The sequence below is a fragment of the Myxocyprinus asiaticus genome, chromosome 14, assembly GCF_019703515.2.
Source record: "Myxocyprinus asiaticus isolate MX2 ecotype Aquarium Trade chromosome 14, UBuf_Myxa_2, whole genome shotgun sequence".
NCBI classification, from domain to species: domain Eukaryota; kingdom Metazoa; phylum Chordata; class Actinopteri; order Cypriniformes; family Catostomidae; genus Myxocyprinus; species Myxocyprinus asiaticus.
Window position 1 is genome coordinate 39,165,716 of NC_059357.1, and position 15,974 is coordinate 39,181,689.

Genomic DNA, 15,974 nt, shown 5'->3' on the forward strand with positions numbered 1-15,974 from the left:
CATATAAAATATGTCAATAAGTGAAAAATGTATTGTAATAGAGAAATTAATCAGAAAGTTAATGTTTTAAATGTGTATTTTACAGCCTTGATCAGTGGTTGCCAAATGTTTGCTTACTCTGTAACCCTTTTCAGATTTATTCTCTCTGCCCCAGGGAGACGTTTTCTCTTATTGTGTACAGATACAACGAAAGATACATTCCAAGCCTCAACAATGTATGTCTGCAATGCTACCAACTTTCCTGTTTCAATCAGCTTACCTTTCTTTTTTGTGCTGTCTCAAAGAAAAGACAAATATCATTTGAACTTCTTTTTATTATTGATGTATCTGTAAAATTACATGACTGTGTTAGCTGGCTATATGTACATAAAGGTGATTAAATGACAGAATTTACATTTTTTTAGCAACTACTCCGTTAACCCCTTAAACTATCTATAAACCAGCTGGCGGGTCCAAAGGGGGGCGCTATATTGCGAACTAGGTTTACACTTAAAACACTTAAGTCCCCAGATACATAAGTCAGGCATATGTGGTATCATTTGAAAGCTTAGAATTGGAACTTTTCATAGATAACCTATGAATAAGATCACTTTTGCATTTATATTACATAGAATAACAAAATAGGCTGAAAACATCCACGTCACAAATAAGCGCCACCTAGAGGTAATGTGATAGAAATATTAATATGTTTCTCATTGATGTGATTTTAGTGTGATAATTGTAAATAAGGACTCAAATTATGTTGTTTCTGACCTAAAACTGATTGTATCACTTCAGATGACATGGATTAACCAACTCGAGTTGTATGGATTACTTTTATGCTCCCTTTATGTCCTTTTTGGAGCTTGAAGGTTTTGGACCCCATTGACTTGCAATGAATGGACAAAAACACCTCATACATCCTTCAAAATATCTTTGTGTTCCACAGAAGAAAGAAAGACTTTCAAGTTTAAGAAGGCATAAGTGTGAGTAAATGATGGAGACACTGATTACTACATTGATATTCCCTACTTTCATTGGATTGTTGAAAAACGCCATGCTGTTTGGGAAACGCCCACGGATTATCACTACATTGAGATTCCCTACTTTCATTGAATAGTTGATAAATGCCTATCCCAGTTTGAAAATGCCACAGATTGGAAAATGCCCATTATTGTTCCGCAGAGACCTATACTTCAAATGATGAGAAAATTATAATTTTGGGGCAACTTATACCTTTAAGGAGCCATTCTTAGTTTTAATCTTAAGCATCAGTATTGTACGTAATTGTTTACACATAATTCTGTGAAGAGAAGATTAAAGTGACTCAATTATAAAGTGGATAAAACTGCAGGCTATTGTAGATCAAAACTGCAATACTATTAATATGAATGGTTTAACGACAACACTTTAAACATACAAATATATGAATTGACTTATTCCAAGACAGTAGTTGTAAAGCCTTTATTTGCAGTAAATAAAAACAATTATGCAAAGGAGAAAGAGTTGTCAAACATGTCAAATTAAGTTACTCAAAAAGTACAGCTAAACAATTCCTTTAAGTGTTACACCTGAAATTTAACCTGAAAACTTTCAGTGAATGTCAAATACACAGCATGCTGATGACCCCAACAATAGTCAGGGAAGTTCTTGAAACTCTGTCAGTGTGCACGTGCCCTCGTAATCAAATTTATTCTGCATACCCAGGTCAAGTTTGCCACAAATCCTGTAATTTCTTATAAAACCATGTCAAAGATGGCAGTCCTAAGATGCATTATCCAATATGGTCTATTAGATACCCACCATTTCATCAACATCCATAATGACCTCCTTAACATTAAGTCTATAATCAGAATTTCATTTGGAAATATTCACAAACTGGATATTATGAAATAATTTCAAGCAATAACATTTATTACAAGCAACCAGTTTAAATTGGGTTTAGATGTTTTCTAGCGTTCATCTAAAAATTTGAACTGTAAAATCCCATGAATCAGCACTGGTTAGCAAATGAATGTGCATATTACCCATTAGACATTAATTAAAGCTACATTCAGGGTTTTCTTTTAACTTGAGACGTCTTTGGTTACTTCTGCAAAAAACAAGCACTCTAATTGCAAGTATGGTCTCTCTGGAGCAGCCTGAGGTTGAAGTCAACGTGAAGCACCGTTCGCAATCTATTTTACCTCCATGATCTGACATTTCTGAATGAATCAGGATGTTCAATAAGGAAAAATGTAGGGTGGGACTTGTTTTTACACATTGGGAACTGACTGCAACATTAAAGGAGGCTGTTACATACTAGAATGCCTCCAGGTTATTGGAGGGGAGGAGTTGGAATTAGTAACATCCGCCAAAAAGGAAAGTCATTTCAAAGGCGGAGCAAGTTATTACATTTTGATGAAAGATTATAAAATCAACATTTTTCTTTTCTTTGGAATAATGTGCTCTGATGAATATTGGACAATGAGACCAGGAACATGTGTTAATGAATAAGGTCAGTTATGATTTTATGTTGAGTTTAAGTGCTCAAGTGCACACTGGTGATATATAGATGTGATATTTATAGTAAAAGACTAAGTAGATAATTCACTTTTTGCTGTGTGAGGTATTGAAGAGACAATAATAAAATGTGCTTTTACAGAGAGCGTGACGATGCAGTATTTTCATGTCTTCATGTAAACCTCCATTAATTTATACCTGCATAACCTCCTATGATGTCTTTATTTTTTTATTTCCAAAGGCAATGTTTCATAAGCCTTTCTGAATGCGAGATCTGCATGTCTGTTTACGTGCACCGCTAAGAAAGAGAGAATGCTCTCTGACAAGAACGGAGAGAATAATGCATTTACTATTTTGCCAAGATGAAACAAGATGCAGTTGTGGTGCAAAGAAAGTTGAAAAAGCATTTTCCCAGCGGCTTTCTTCTGGTTGTGTAAAGCTTGTGGTGGTCGAGACAGACGGCGCTGCTGAGTACTGTCCGTGTCGGTGCCTGATCTCTCATTCATTCTGCCTGTTCAACTGTCTGTGATAAACAATGGCAAAATGCGATAAACAGTAAAACTACATGCGCTCCGAACTGTGTTTATGAAAACAATAATAAATTATAATAATACGATCACATGTATTGCCAGCCTGCAATATAAATTATTATTTTTGTATCACTGAAATGGCTTGAGGTGGCTTAAACCGGAAGAGGTCCACATTCATGGTTGATAATGGTGTCTCCCTAGTTTCGATGAAAAATAAGGCGGATACAGTTACATGTTTATATGCCTAATTTGTTCTAATTACAAGTATTTTACACTGATATGTTGAGCAAGTGCCTAAAACGTTGCTGTCTCTTTAAGAATAGCGGCAGTTCAGAGAGCGTCTAACAAGAGTGTTTCAGTTGACTGGAGTGGAGTCGCATGGCTTCTTAACCTCATGCATGCAATGTGTGGTTAGAATAAAATTTTTCTTTTTGGGTTGTTTTTGATCAATAACTAACTGTAAAGAACAGAAAGGATATTAAAAGAGACATTCAATGACAAATGAGTTGTGTGGATCTCATCTTTGGACACACATTACACGGAACGAGTCAAACCAAACTTTTACTCTTAACAGGCAGTGTAACCTCTTTGCCACTCCATCGCTTGTGAGTGAAATCTGAACATTTACCAGCCAGTGGCTAATCAGACATTTGTAGTCACATAGCACTAAAATTTGGTCACATTGTTAAGGGTTGCGCACAGAGTGAAAGATTGATCTTGAGATTTTAAAAGTCGATATCATTCAAATGAAGATCGGAATCCAGCCCTACAATTCAGGTATTCCTCTTCTTGTCCTAATTCAAATTCCAATTCAACATCCTGTGAGATGTGGCCAATTCATTTCAAGTTCCAACTCATCAACTGAAAATGAGCCGATTCCTAAGTTCTGAAATTTGCCCAATCCTGCCTGAAAAAGAGGACAGTACACCATGGTAAAATTGTGACAGCAGAGTCTAAAATTGGAATACATTTTAATAAAAGAATATATAAACATAGATTCAGGGGAAGGGAACCTGAAGCAGTAAAACAGGGAAATCAAAACATGAGCGTTGACTCTTGAGGTACTGCAAAACTATGTATGGGAGTCAATCCTGTATATTACTTCTGAAATGTTCCACAGTGATTTGAAAAAGTGCACTGCATTAATAAGTAATGGGGCTATAAATGAATTTACTGGAGCTCTTTTATGTTTCTCAGAGCTTGGCAGATTTGTATGTGTATCACTGACGCTTTCAGGTTCAATATCTAGTGAATCCGACAGGCCCAATCAAATGATCTGTCTGGGCTCTCGTCATGTAGGCAGGGAGTCTCTCCTCTAGTGATTGCAATGATCAAGGCGGTAGGATCTGAACCAGAGCTTCACGAGTACTCGGTCCTAACTTGTCTGGAAATTTCACTACAAACTCCAGCACCATGTCTCCTCTCTTCTCAGGACATTTGGACATTGGCAGTCCCTCTCCGACAATCCTCTTCTTCATGCCAGGTTTGATGACATCTCGTGATGTCACTGTGACAGTTTTACCATCCAGGGTGGGAGCACTGATGGTGCAGCCACATAGAGCCTGATGAAATGAAAGTGAGCGATGGTGAGGAGAGCGTGAAAGAGGGAGACAAAAGAACAAAAAAATTATTAACCTAATATTTGCACATTTATATACATGTTCTTGACTCATTTGTTTAAATGTGTGCCGGTGTTCGGTAATACGATATACCATGATAATTAACATGTATGTTTATGTTTTTCGTGGACACATTAAAACGGGGACTAAAAACAAAAAAAATTCATTCAGGTTCATTCTTAGCAGAAACTGTATTTCCTGCGTTCCGTTTTCTCCTTTCCAATTGGTAACCAGTTAGAACAAAATTAAGGAATGGTTAATAGCATTCTTTTTTAAAATAACAGTCCTCAGTGCTAAGGGTGGGTTAAAAACCAGTTGCAGTGTTACCAGATCTCTCTCAAAATAAAAGGGACCTGGAACATTTCGACTTTGGTTTCATAAAAAAAAAATTACTGGAACGAAATTAACCAGATACCAACATTAAAAAATAAAATGTTCACTCTGGAACAACAACTCTGACCCCATTGACTTCCACTGTATATGTCTCACTGTGACCTTGATTTTTGCTTTTTTTAAAGAAAAGGATGTCAAAATAATTTTTTGTGGTAATCAACATTATGACATTATGAGCTTCACTTGTATTGAACCCGGAATATTCCTTTAAACTTGTTACTAAAAGCAACAAAGTTTGATTATCTTTCAACCTGTTTTATAATGTAATACAATACCAAAATAATACCGCAATAAAAGCTTCAGCAAATATGATATGAAATTTGTTATTATATGCTTGCAAGGCAGCACTAAAGACATTCAAAATGTAATATAATTTCAGTATTAAGTATAATTTAATAGTATAATTTCGGCCTTAGGTTTGCTATCTACTTTTGGTTTAAGTAAATGCGGAGGTGGGGGCACGGTCGAGTAAGGAGTTACACCTGTGGGCAATTTTACTAACAGCTGTTCTGTGTTGCAGTGAGAGGCGACAGAGAGAAAAAAGGGAGCTGAGAGCCACAGAGAAGGAGAGGAGTGATGCGTGCCGTTCTGTGTGTGTGTTCGTGTGTGTGTTCAGCACTGAAAAGTATAAAAAGAATAAATAGACTGAATAAATACAGAAAACAGAGAATTCCAGGAAGCGGCGAGCCAGGTGAATTCTCCGTTCTCTGTATTTATTCAGTTTCTTTTTATACTTTTCAGTGCTGACAACAAAACTACACACACACACAGAATGGCGCGTGTCACTCTTCTCCTTCTCAGTGGCTCTCAGCTCCCTTTTATCTCTCTGTCACCTCTTACTGCAACACAGAACAGCTGTTAGACCACACACCCACCTCCACAGTAAACTTTATCATTTATAAATAATTTTAAGATTGTAAATCTCGCATTGTTCACACAGGACGTGTTATTACGTTTCTCATACACAACCGACTAATAAAAAGATATGCTTGTTAAGTACAGCGTTTCCTACAGAACACAAAAGGAGATGCTAGGGAAAACGCTAGCCTTAATCACCATTCACTTTCATTGCATCTTCTTTCCATACAATAAAAGTGAATGATAGCTGAGGCCGTCAGTCCCTACAAAGTTTCCTAACATCTCCCTTTGTGTTCTACGGAAAAAAGAAAGTCAAATGCTTTTGAAACAACATGAGGGTGATTGAATGAATTTGGGTGAACTATCCATTTAACAAAAGTTCACTGGTGTATGTTACTGAAACTTAAGTAACTTTATCTTGGCTGACATTAAACACTCACATCTCTGAGGGATATCTTCGCAGCATAGATGATGTCAGAGCCATCTCTCCGAAAAACAGAGTGCATTTTGTCTTTGACCACAAACACTATGTCGGCAGGAATGTTGGTGGGAGTCTCGTCTCCCTCTTTGGGAAAGGTAATCTTAGTCCCCTCCTTCCAGCCACGCTTGATGTCCACGGTGAGGATCTTGTCTTCCGTGCGCATGGTGCAGCCATCCGGGTTCAACCTCTTGCGTGAGATCTTCATCTTTTTTGTGCAACCAGAGAACACTTCTTCAAGGCTCACCTTAAGCTCGTGCACCACTGGGGGGTCTTTCTTCTTTTCCCGGCCCCCGTGTGCACCCCCTACCCGGGACTTGAAGGATCTAGGGAAGCCGCCCATTCCACCCATCCCAAAAGCCGCAAATGGGTCGTCAATGTCCATATCATCATCTGCACCACCACCGGATGCAAAGAACTGATCAAACGGGTTACGTCCACCAAAGAACTCCGCGAACATAGCGTGAGGATCGCCGTGAAAAGTGTAGCTTGGACCATTGGTGCCGCTGCCAGCATGTCCTTTAAGCCCTGTGGAAGAAAGTAAACTCACGTTTATGGCAAACAGCGAGTCAGCATTCTGGTAATTATAAGAATCAGCATATACACAGCAGCAATAATACAGAAAGCACAAGCTCACAGGAATGACCCGGTCACATGGGACAGTTTGCATTGTTAATCTGCAGATCTGAAGGGGTTTCATAGTTTTCAAGTCCCTCGTCGGCACGTTACATGCTCCTGTGTTTGCAGCATTCAGAGAAAATCGAAGTGGTCACTAAAGGTCTCAAAGCTTGAGTCACAAAGAGATGCTAAAACTTTCATGATCCCTAAAGCAATTATTAATGTTAAAGGCTCGGTCACATTTACCTGTGCATGGTGAAATTCCACAGGCAAAATACAGTTCTCTAAATGGGAATCCACAAGACTGTGAATTTCGCACGATGAACTTCCTAAACTTGGCGAACTTTGACAGGTGAATTCGCCGTGTTGACCAATAGGAAGTTGCTTAGTTTTGCAGTGACCTCTGTGTGGGCGGTGTTTCGTACACAGCTACACTGAATATTCACAATGGACAAGAATCATTTTAGCGGCAAGTTTCTTTTTAACTTCACTCTCACAGAGTATAAAGTGCAGCATTAAAATGAGGCTGTTTTGCGATTAGTTATTTTACTGGTTTCACAAGTGCTCAACATCCGCCCACATCTTCTCACCCGTGGTATTTCTTTGTGCAAAGGTAAATGTGACCACGCCTTAACAAATGGAACCTTATTGCAACATGTTACCAATACATCTATGCTCACATAATACTAAATATAATACTATATTGGCTATAAATACCATATTCTATATTTGACTGTATTAAATCAAATCTATATTTACATAATATCGAAACTGTATTGTGCACTATTGTAGATTTTGTCTACTCGTGGCTGCTGTTGCACTACAGCCTCATATGATTAATAAATTATCAGTCTAGCCGTTTATCTATCAATCTGTTTATCTGTCTGTCTGTCTGTCTATCTATATTAGGACTGGGAAATAAAACACGTTAATTTCTGCGATTAACAGATGAAAGTTTAACAAATAAAAAAAAAAATGAACACAATTAAGGCAGTATCTGTTTTTTGTACTTCCTGAAACTGCATAAATGTTTTTCCCCACTTCCTGTGGCTAAAATTGGCATATATAAATTTTCAGGAGGTACAAACTTGACTCCATTGCACATCTTAGCTCAGAAACTGATAGTGTGGAGCAGTGCACGCTTCATTACGCACAAAGCATGTCCTGGGCATAATAAACACGAGCGGATTTACTGTATGGAGAATTGAGACTTCACCCTCAAGCGGTGAGCCAGGTGTGGGAAGCTGCCGTATCTCTTCGCATCGCCTGAAAACCAATCGTGTTTGGTTGAGAACAGACTAAAATATAACTCCTTTTTCACTTGTACATCTTGTAGTTGCAGTCTCTAGGCACGATCATGATTTAAAGCTCAATTACACTTCCTAGTGCTTGACGCATGCGCAGAGCACTAGATGGTGCTATAGGAAGTGTAATCAAGCCTGAAATTATTTTATATTTTGGTCTGTACTCACCCAAAATGTATTGGATCTGAAGACATTGTTTAAACCAATGGAGTCATATGGATTACTTTTATGCTGCCTTTATGTGATTTTTGGAGCTTCAAAGTTTTGGTCACCATTCACTTGCATTGTATGGACCAACAGAGCTGAGATATTCTTCTGAAAATCTTTGTTTGTGTTCAGCAGAAGAAGGTTATACACATCTGGGATGGCATGAGGGTGAGTAAATGATGAGAGAGTTTTCATTTTTAGGTGAACTATTCCTTTAAGTGCTCAACTTGTTTTATACTTGTATATTTCGTTTCTAATAATGCATTGGCAATGTACTCTTAAGTTCATCTTGCCAATAAAGCTTGACAGAAATTGAATCTGCCCATTTTATCCTATTATTAAAAAAGCCAGAAGATTTTGTCCAACTTTTAATTACAGTAAGATTTATACATGTGCAATAGTGTCAAATTAACTCTCTGCAAAAAAAAAAAAAAGGAACATTTTAACACGTTTATATTTAAATAATTAAAATAAATTATGACTAACCAATTTCTTGCAGATTCTTTGAGACAAAGTATGAAGAAAATATATTTTCAATTATATTTTAATGTTTGTTTTAACGTACCATGATTAACCGTGATAAATCAGTTAGAAAATGTTAATCAATTTACAACCCTAATACACAGATCAGCCACAACATTAAAACCACCTGCCTGATATTGTGTAGGTCTCCCTCGTGTTGCCAAATCAGCGCCAACCTGCTGAGATGATATTCTTCTCACCACAATTGTACAGAGTAGTTATCTGAGTTACCGTAGCCTTTCTGTCAGCACGAACCAGTCTGGCCATTCTCTGTTGACCTCTCTCATCAACAAGGCATTTCCTGTCCACAGAACTGCCGCTCACTGGATGTTTTTTTGTTTTTGGCACCATTCGGAGTAAACTCTAGAGACTGTTGTGGATGAAAATCCCAGGAGATCAGCAGTTACAGAAATACTCAAACCAGGCCATCTGGCACCAACAATCATCCATGCAATTATCTAATCAGCCAACTGTGTGGCAGCAGTGCAGTGCACAATCATGCAGATACAGGTCAGGAGCTTCAATTAATGTTCACATCAACTAACAGAATGGGGATAAAATGTGATCTCAGTGATTTTGACTGTGGCATGATTGTTGCTGGCAGATGGGCTGGTTTGAGTATTTCTGTAACTGCTGATCTCCTGGGATTTTCACACACAACAGTTTCCTGAATTTACTCAGAATGGTGCAAAAAACTAAAAACATCCAGTGAGTGGCAGTTCTGTGGATGGAAATGCCTTGTTGATGAGAGAGGTCAACAGAGAATGGCCAGACTGGTTCAAACAGACAAAATCTACGGTAACTCAGATAACCACTCTGTACAATTGTAGTGAGAAGAATAGCATCTCAGCAGGTTGGCGCTGTTTTGGTGACACGTGGGGGACCTACACAATATCAGGCAGGTGGTTTTAATGTTGTGGCTGATCATGTGTATATATATATATATACAGGTGCATCTCAATAAATTAGAATGTCGTGGAAAAGTTCATTTATTTCAGTAATTCAACTCAAATTGTGAAACTCGTGTATTAAATAAATTCAATGCACACAGACTTAAGTAGTTTAAGTCTTTGGTTCTTTTAATTGTGATGATTTTGGCTCACATTTAACAAAAACCCACCAATTCACTATCTCAAAAAATTAGAATATGGTGACATGCCAATCAGCTAATCAACTCAAAACACCTGCAAAGGTTTCCTGAGCCTTCAAAATGGTCTCTCAGTTTGGTTCACTAGGCTACACAATCATGGGGAAGACTGCTGATCTGACAGTTGTCCAGAAGACAATCACTGACACCCTTCAAAAGGAGGGTAAGCCACAAACATTCATTGCCAAAGAAGCTGGCTGTTCACAGAGTGCTGTATCCAAGCATGTTAACAGAAAGTTGAGTGGAAGGAAAAAGTGTGGAAGATAAAGATGCACAACCAACCGAGAGAACCGCAGCCTTATGATTGTCAAGCAAAATCGATACAAGAATTTGGGTGAACTCCACAAGGAATGGACTGAGGCTGGGGTCAAGGCATCAAGAGCCACCACACACAGACATGTCAAGGAATTTGGCTACAGTTGTCGTATTCCTCTTGTTAAGCCACTCCTGAACCACAGACAACGTCAGAGGTGTCTTACCTGGGCTAAGGAGAAGAAGAACTGGACTGCTGCCCAGTGGTCCAAAGTCCTCTTTTCAGATGAGAGCAAGTTTTGTATTTCATTTGGAAACCAAGGTCCTAGAGTCTGGAGGAAGGGTGGAGAAGCTCATAGCCCAAGTTGCTTGAAGTCCAGTGTTAAGTTTCCACAGTCTGTGATGATTTGGGGTGCAATGTCATCTGCTGGTGTTGGTCCATTGTGTTTTTTGAAAACCAAAGTCACTGCACCCGTTTACCAAGAAATTTTGGAGCACTTCATGCTTCCTTCTGCTGACCAGCTTTTTAAAGATGCTGATTTCATTTTCCAGCAGGATTTGGCACCTGCCCACACTGCCAAAAGCACCAAAAGTTGGTTAAATGACCATGGTGTTGGTGTGCTTGACTGGCCAGCAAACTCACCAGACCTGAACCCCATAGAGAATCTATGGGGTATTGTCAAGAGGAAAATGAGAAACAAGAGACCAAAAAATGCAGATGAGCTGAAGGCCACTGTCAAAGAAACCTGGGCTTCCATACCACCTCAGCAGTGCCACAAACTGATCACCTCCATGCCACGCCGAATTGAGGCAGTAATTAAAGCAAAAGGAGCCCCTACCAAGTATTGAGTACATATACAGTAAATGAACATACTTTCCAGAAGGCCAACAATTCACTAAAAATGTTTTTTTTATTGGTCTTATGATGTATTCTAATTTTCTGAGATAGTGAATTGGTGGGTTTTTGTTAAATGTGAGCCAAAATCATCACAATTAAAAGAACCAAAGACTTAAACTACTTCAGTCTGTGTGCATTGAATTTATTTAATACACGAGTTTCACAATGAGAGCTGAATTACTGAAAAAAATGAACTTTTCCACGACATTCTAATTTATTGAGATGCACCTGTATATATATATATATATATATATATATATATATAAATGCACAGGGGTTTTCAAACTTTCTGATGCCAAAGACCCCCAAATATGATGATCCTCTTGCAAGACAGACTTATAATTTCATGTATAAAGACACATTTATACTGTATGTGTAAAAGAAATATTAAAATGCTGTTTGCAATATTAAATAATTGGCTTTTATATTGTCATTGTACAAAAGCTAGTGGAAGAGAGAGAGAAAAAAAAAAAACATTTTGGAAATTATTTACACGTTATTTGTTGACCGTGTATCTATTTTATGTTAGATGTAGCCTATAAAACATTAATAAAAAAAAAAAATTAAATTTCATTTACATTTCACAAAGTTTTATGTGCAGATTTGTTTTCATTTCTTTCTGTTAAAGGCTGTCGATAGAATAAAATCATCACGATCTCATGATTTTCTGATCAGTCTTTGGAAATAATAATAAGCATAATAAAACAGGACAGAATTAATTCAGTCTATTTTTTCTCTCTCTGAAATTTTCTGTGGACTCCCCATTGTAATCATTCAGTACTATGGGAATACCATCAGATCCCATCACTGTAATTACCATGTGGTCCTTGAGATACTGTGAGGAAGTATGCTACACGAGTATGATCATCTGATGCCATCAGTGTATCGTGGTTCAAAAACAATAATGATTTTCCCAAAGACTCTCTGTGGTGGCAGGACAATCAGACATGATGACACTTACCGTCCTCTCCATATCTGTCATAGATGTCTTTCTTCTTGGCATCGCTCAGGACATCATAAGCTTCGGCGATCTCTTTGAATTTATCTTCAGCTCCGGCTGATTTGTTTTTGTCGGGGTGAAATCTTAGCGCTTGTTTTCTGTAGGCTTTCTTGATCTCGTCATCAGAGGCGCCTTTCTCGATGCCCAGAATCCTGTAATAATCTTTACCCATCTCAACACTCTGCTAAAACCTCGCTATCCTTGAACTATCTGCTTCCATATGTGGAAATTGTCCAAATATTGGAATAGTTGACCAATGTCTAACTGACCCGCCGGCTAAATATCAAACGTGGAGCTGAAGTTCATCAAACTGTCTGCCAGTTAAATATACAAAATCCTCATTTAACGCACACAGTCGCTGCCGCATCCCCGGAATGTGTCATTATTGTCCCGAGACTGTCCAAACTTTTTTAAACGATGTGAACATTTATTTCAGATGTATATTGTTCCCGCCTGACAGAAAGCACTAGAGTTGTCAACGTCGCTGACAGTCCGTAGAAAGTCCGAGAACACTATTAGTTCGGCTGCAGTCGGAACGGATGCTGCAGCTCTGACTGACGGAGCAGAGCGCCACCTGTGGAGTGGAGTGTTAAATTAAAAAACATTTGACAGGCGAAGTGATCATGAGTGATCACCCTCTCTACCAAGGGAGAGACTTCAAAGTTTGCCAAAAAACAAACAAAAACACACAAACGTAACGCGTCGGTACACTGGCGAGGAGACCAGAGGCCGTACTTTTTGAATGGATGTTAATGGAGGAGATGATTAATAAACTGCTTTTGTAAGGAAACATCTCATCACTTAATGAATTGACCACCTGTTGGCTAACCTTCAACATGTTTTACACGAAACAATCCTTTTGAAGTGAACTATAGCTGTGTCCCAAATTATGCGCTATACACTATGTACTCAACCATGAATTTTCAAAGTGTAGTATCGTCTCAAATGGTTCACTCAGTAATTTCTTTCCTCTGTTAAAGAAATTAATATTAATTTTGAGACATGTACAAAATCATGACCACTCATGTGAGATGAAGTGTTCAGTCATATGAGTAACCTTATAAAAGCTCTTTTATTCTACATGGGGCAGGGGCACCTCACGGGGGCAGCCATGTTAGCATCACATGACCAGCTGAATACTACTGTGGTAATATGCTATTTTACTGCTACGCTCTCTCCTATGGTCGCAGAGGTATGTTTGAAATGGAATAGCCTACTTGCTTACTACTTCGTGAATACTGCTTAGTATACACTGTACTGTGTATACTTTTTTTTTTTTTTTTCAAAATGAAATTGAAACAGTAGGCATTATTCTATGATAAACATTTCAAAGAGTAGGCTACTAAGTTACATTGTTGTTAACATACCTCATCACGTTTCATGAGTGGTGCATCGTCTTCATGAGTGGTGCAATTATCATTATCAATCAAAAATGAGTAAAAAAATAATTTAAAAAACCACGGCTGATAAGTTAGGCTGTTACTTCCTGTCCATGCATTGTGGAATACTGTATTTCTGTAGTGATCTCTTATTGTACACTGCAAATTTAGGCAAACGCAGTAAGTGCATACAAAAAATTTGCCTAGTATGCAATACTATATACTGAAGAAATTGTAAGAGTGCTGTGTTGGTATGCTACTCTGAACATAGCTGGAGCTGAGTGGCTACTTTTAGACTAGTCAGTGATGGAAGTTCATTGGTATCAGACAGTAATACCATATGGTAGTTACATATATAGTATACAGATTTACCATATATAGAAGATTAAATGTTTGAAAAATGATCTGACAACAAAGATGTTCCACAACAAAACTTCTGGAAAACCCTAGTTGGGCTAGATCTTCTCCATGAATAATATGACAAAATGCATACAAGTGTTGTATTTAAGGAAAACTTCATTTTCATTTACTAAAAGCCAGATCAACTTGTGTGTGGTGTGGTCGTTTTCATAGACTAACTTCACTGTCATCTGCAGTTGTCTCACTTGTTTAAGCCTGTTAAATTGATTTAAACAAAACCCTCTACAAGGTTTTTACACAAAGTTTTATAGATTAAGTAGTAATACAGCGGGTGAATATGACTACATGCAATCTAAAAGTATTCACGGTATAAATTTATATTCCATAATTAACCTTTCAGTATTGATACAAACCGAAATCTCAGCAATTTTGTTCAAATGTACATTCCTGTCACGGAGAAACTCACGGAGGCGGGGATAAGGACTCAATCGTGGGGTTTATTGAACAGGAGAATGTAGCGGAGAAGAAAACAACAGGTGAGTCAATCCAGGAACAGTTTAGATGTAAACAGCAGGTGAGTAATATCCAGACAGGTAAATATAGCAATGTACAGATGATAGGTGAACTCATAACAGTCCTTTGATCTATACAGGAAACGTAAACAACACAGGAGAGTCCAATACGCTGGGGAATAAACAGAGGATGAACCAATACTAAACTTTGACAAGGGGGACAATAACTAGGTAAGTATATACACTGGAAGGTCTAGATGAAACTAGGGAGTCCGTAGTCTCCGGGGAAACACTGACAAGAACAAACAATGAGTGTGTGTGAAAGCTGGGTATAAATGAAGTCCTTGATTAGTCACTGATGATGTGCAAATGCGTGTGACCAACTCAGGGGAGAGTGAGCGGAATGTGGAGTGAGAGAGGGAGTCCGGTGGATCCGTGACAATTCCTCAAGGCTTGTGAGCAGGTGAAGGAAAACTAACTACCCCTGTAAATAAACTGGATCACTCAAGTCACTTTGCCTATTACTATGTTTGTCTGATCAATTTTAGGCTGATAGACACAAATGAGCACTGTGTGACTGCGACTTGCCCAGAGCTAATGTGAGAACCCCTTGGGACCTCAGAATTGGCTTATCTGTTGAGGCCAATTGCTGATGAGGCAAAGAACAAATTATAAGTAGCTACGCACAAATAGATGTCCTGGATTCTAACAGAGATGTTTAACTTGCCAAATATACAAGCTGAACACTTAACCATGCCTCTCTCTCTCTCTCTCAAGTCATTAAGATATTACGGCACTATTAAAGCTACTATTATCAGTGCTATTAGCAGTTATTTTGTGAGATTCCCTCTTTATTTTCATGCTGACAGTAAATAAAATTGCTTAAAGAGGCACCCCATAGGAAAGAAAAATATCAAATAAGATTTCTTTAATATCTTAATTGTCAATTGAAAACAATAAGATTAAATGGAGTGCGAATTGAGGCTTAAGATTTGCTTAACTCAAACATTTCTCATCGTATGCTTCCAAGACCAAATGATCTGAGCTATGCTATCCATATTATCTTGAAATCCCTATACCCTTACTGTATGTCAACAATTGTATATCCATTTTTATTTATCCAACGTAATGACACTGGAAATCGACATTGCTTCCGAACGTTGTCGGAAATTTGACGTTGCTTCCAAATGTTCCGGTACCCTGAAATCAATCCCATTCATCTAAAATACTGCTAGCAACCTCAGAGACATGGGTTTTGGTCCCATGGGAACCAGAAAGAAATGGTGTTCACATAAACAATGGTGAATGCAATTTGGAGGATGCATTTTTGCTCTAAAATGACTGTTTTACTCCCTGATGGTTCGGTTTAGGGTTGGAGTTTGGGTTAAGGAGTAGAGTTAATAAAATATGCATTTC

General features: G+C 38.1%; 1 protein-coding gene across 1 annotated transcript; it reads right to left on the minus strand.

Annotated features, from left to right (window-relative positions):
* Positions 1-1,428: 1,428 nt before the first annotated feature.
* Positions 1,429-12,809, minus strand: LOC127451646 (dnaJ homolog subfamily B member 1-like). Its single transcript, XM_051716491.1, has 3 exons — positions 12,269-12,809; positions 6,322-6,887; positions 1,429-4,573 (listed from the first exon to the last, which is right to left on the minus strand). Exons 1-3 carry the CDS (start codon positions 12,477-12,479, stop codon positions 4,343-4,345), a joined length of 1,008 nt encoding a protein of 335 aa, XP_051572451.1. The 5' UTR covers positions 12,480-12,809; the 3' UTR covers positions 1,429-4,342.
* Positions 12,810-15,974: the final 3,165 nt, after the last annotated feature.

Bases quoted from the DNA above. Each gene is read 5' to 3' on its own strand.
- LOC127451646 (XM_051716491.1), bottom strand. From the start codon at position 12,479: ATGGGTAAAGATTATTACAGGATTCTGGGCATCGAGAAAGGCGCCTCT. The intron at 6,888-12,268 runs GTAAGTGTCATC...TTTCTTCCACAG, and splicing joins TGACAGATATGGAGAGGACG to GGCTTAAAGGACATGCTGGC. The intron at 4,574-6,321 runs GTGAGTGTTTAA...TCATTTCATCAG, and splicing joins CGAAGATATCCCTCAGAGAT to GCTCTATGTGGCTGCACCAT.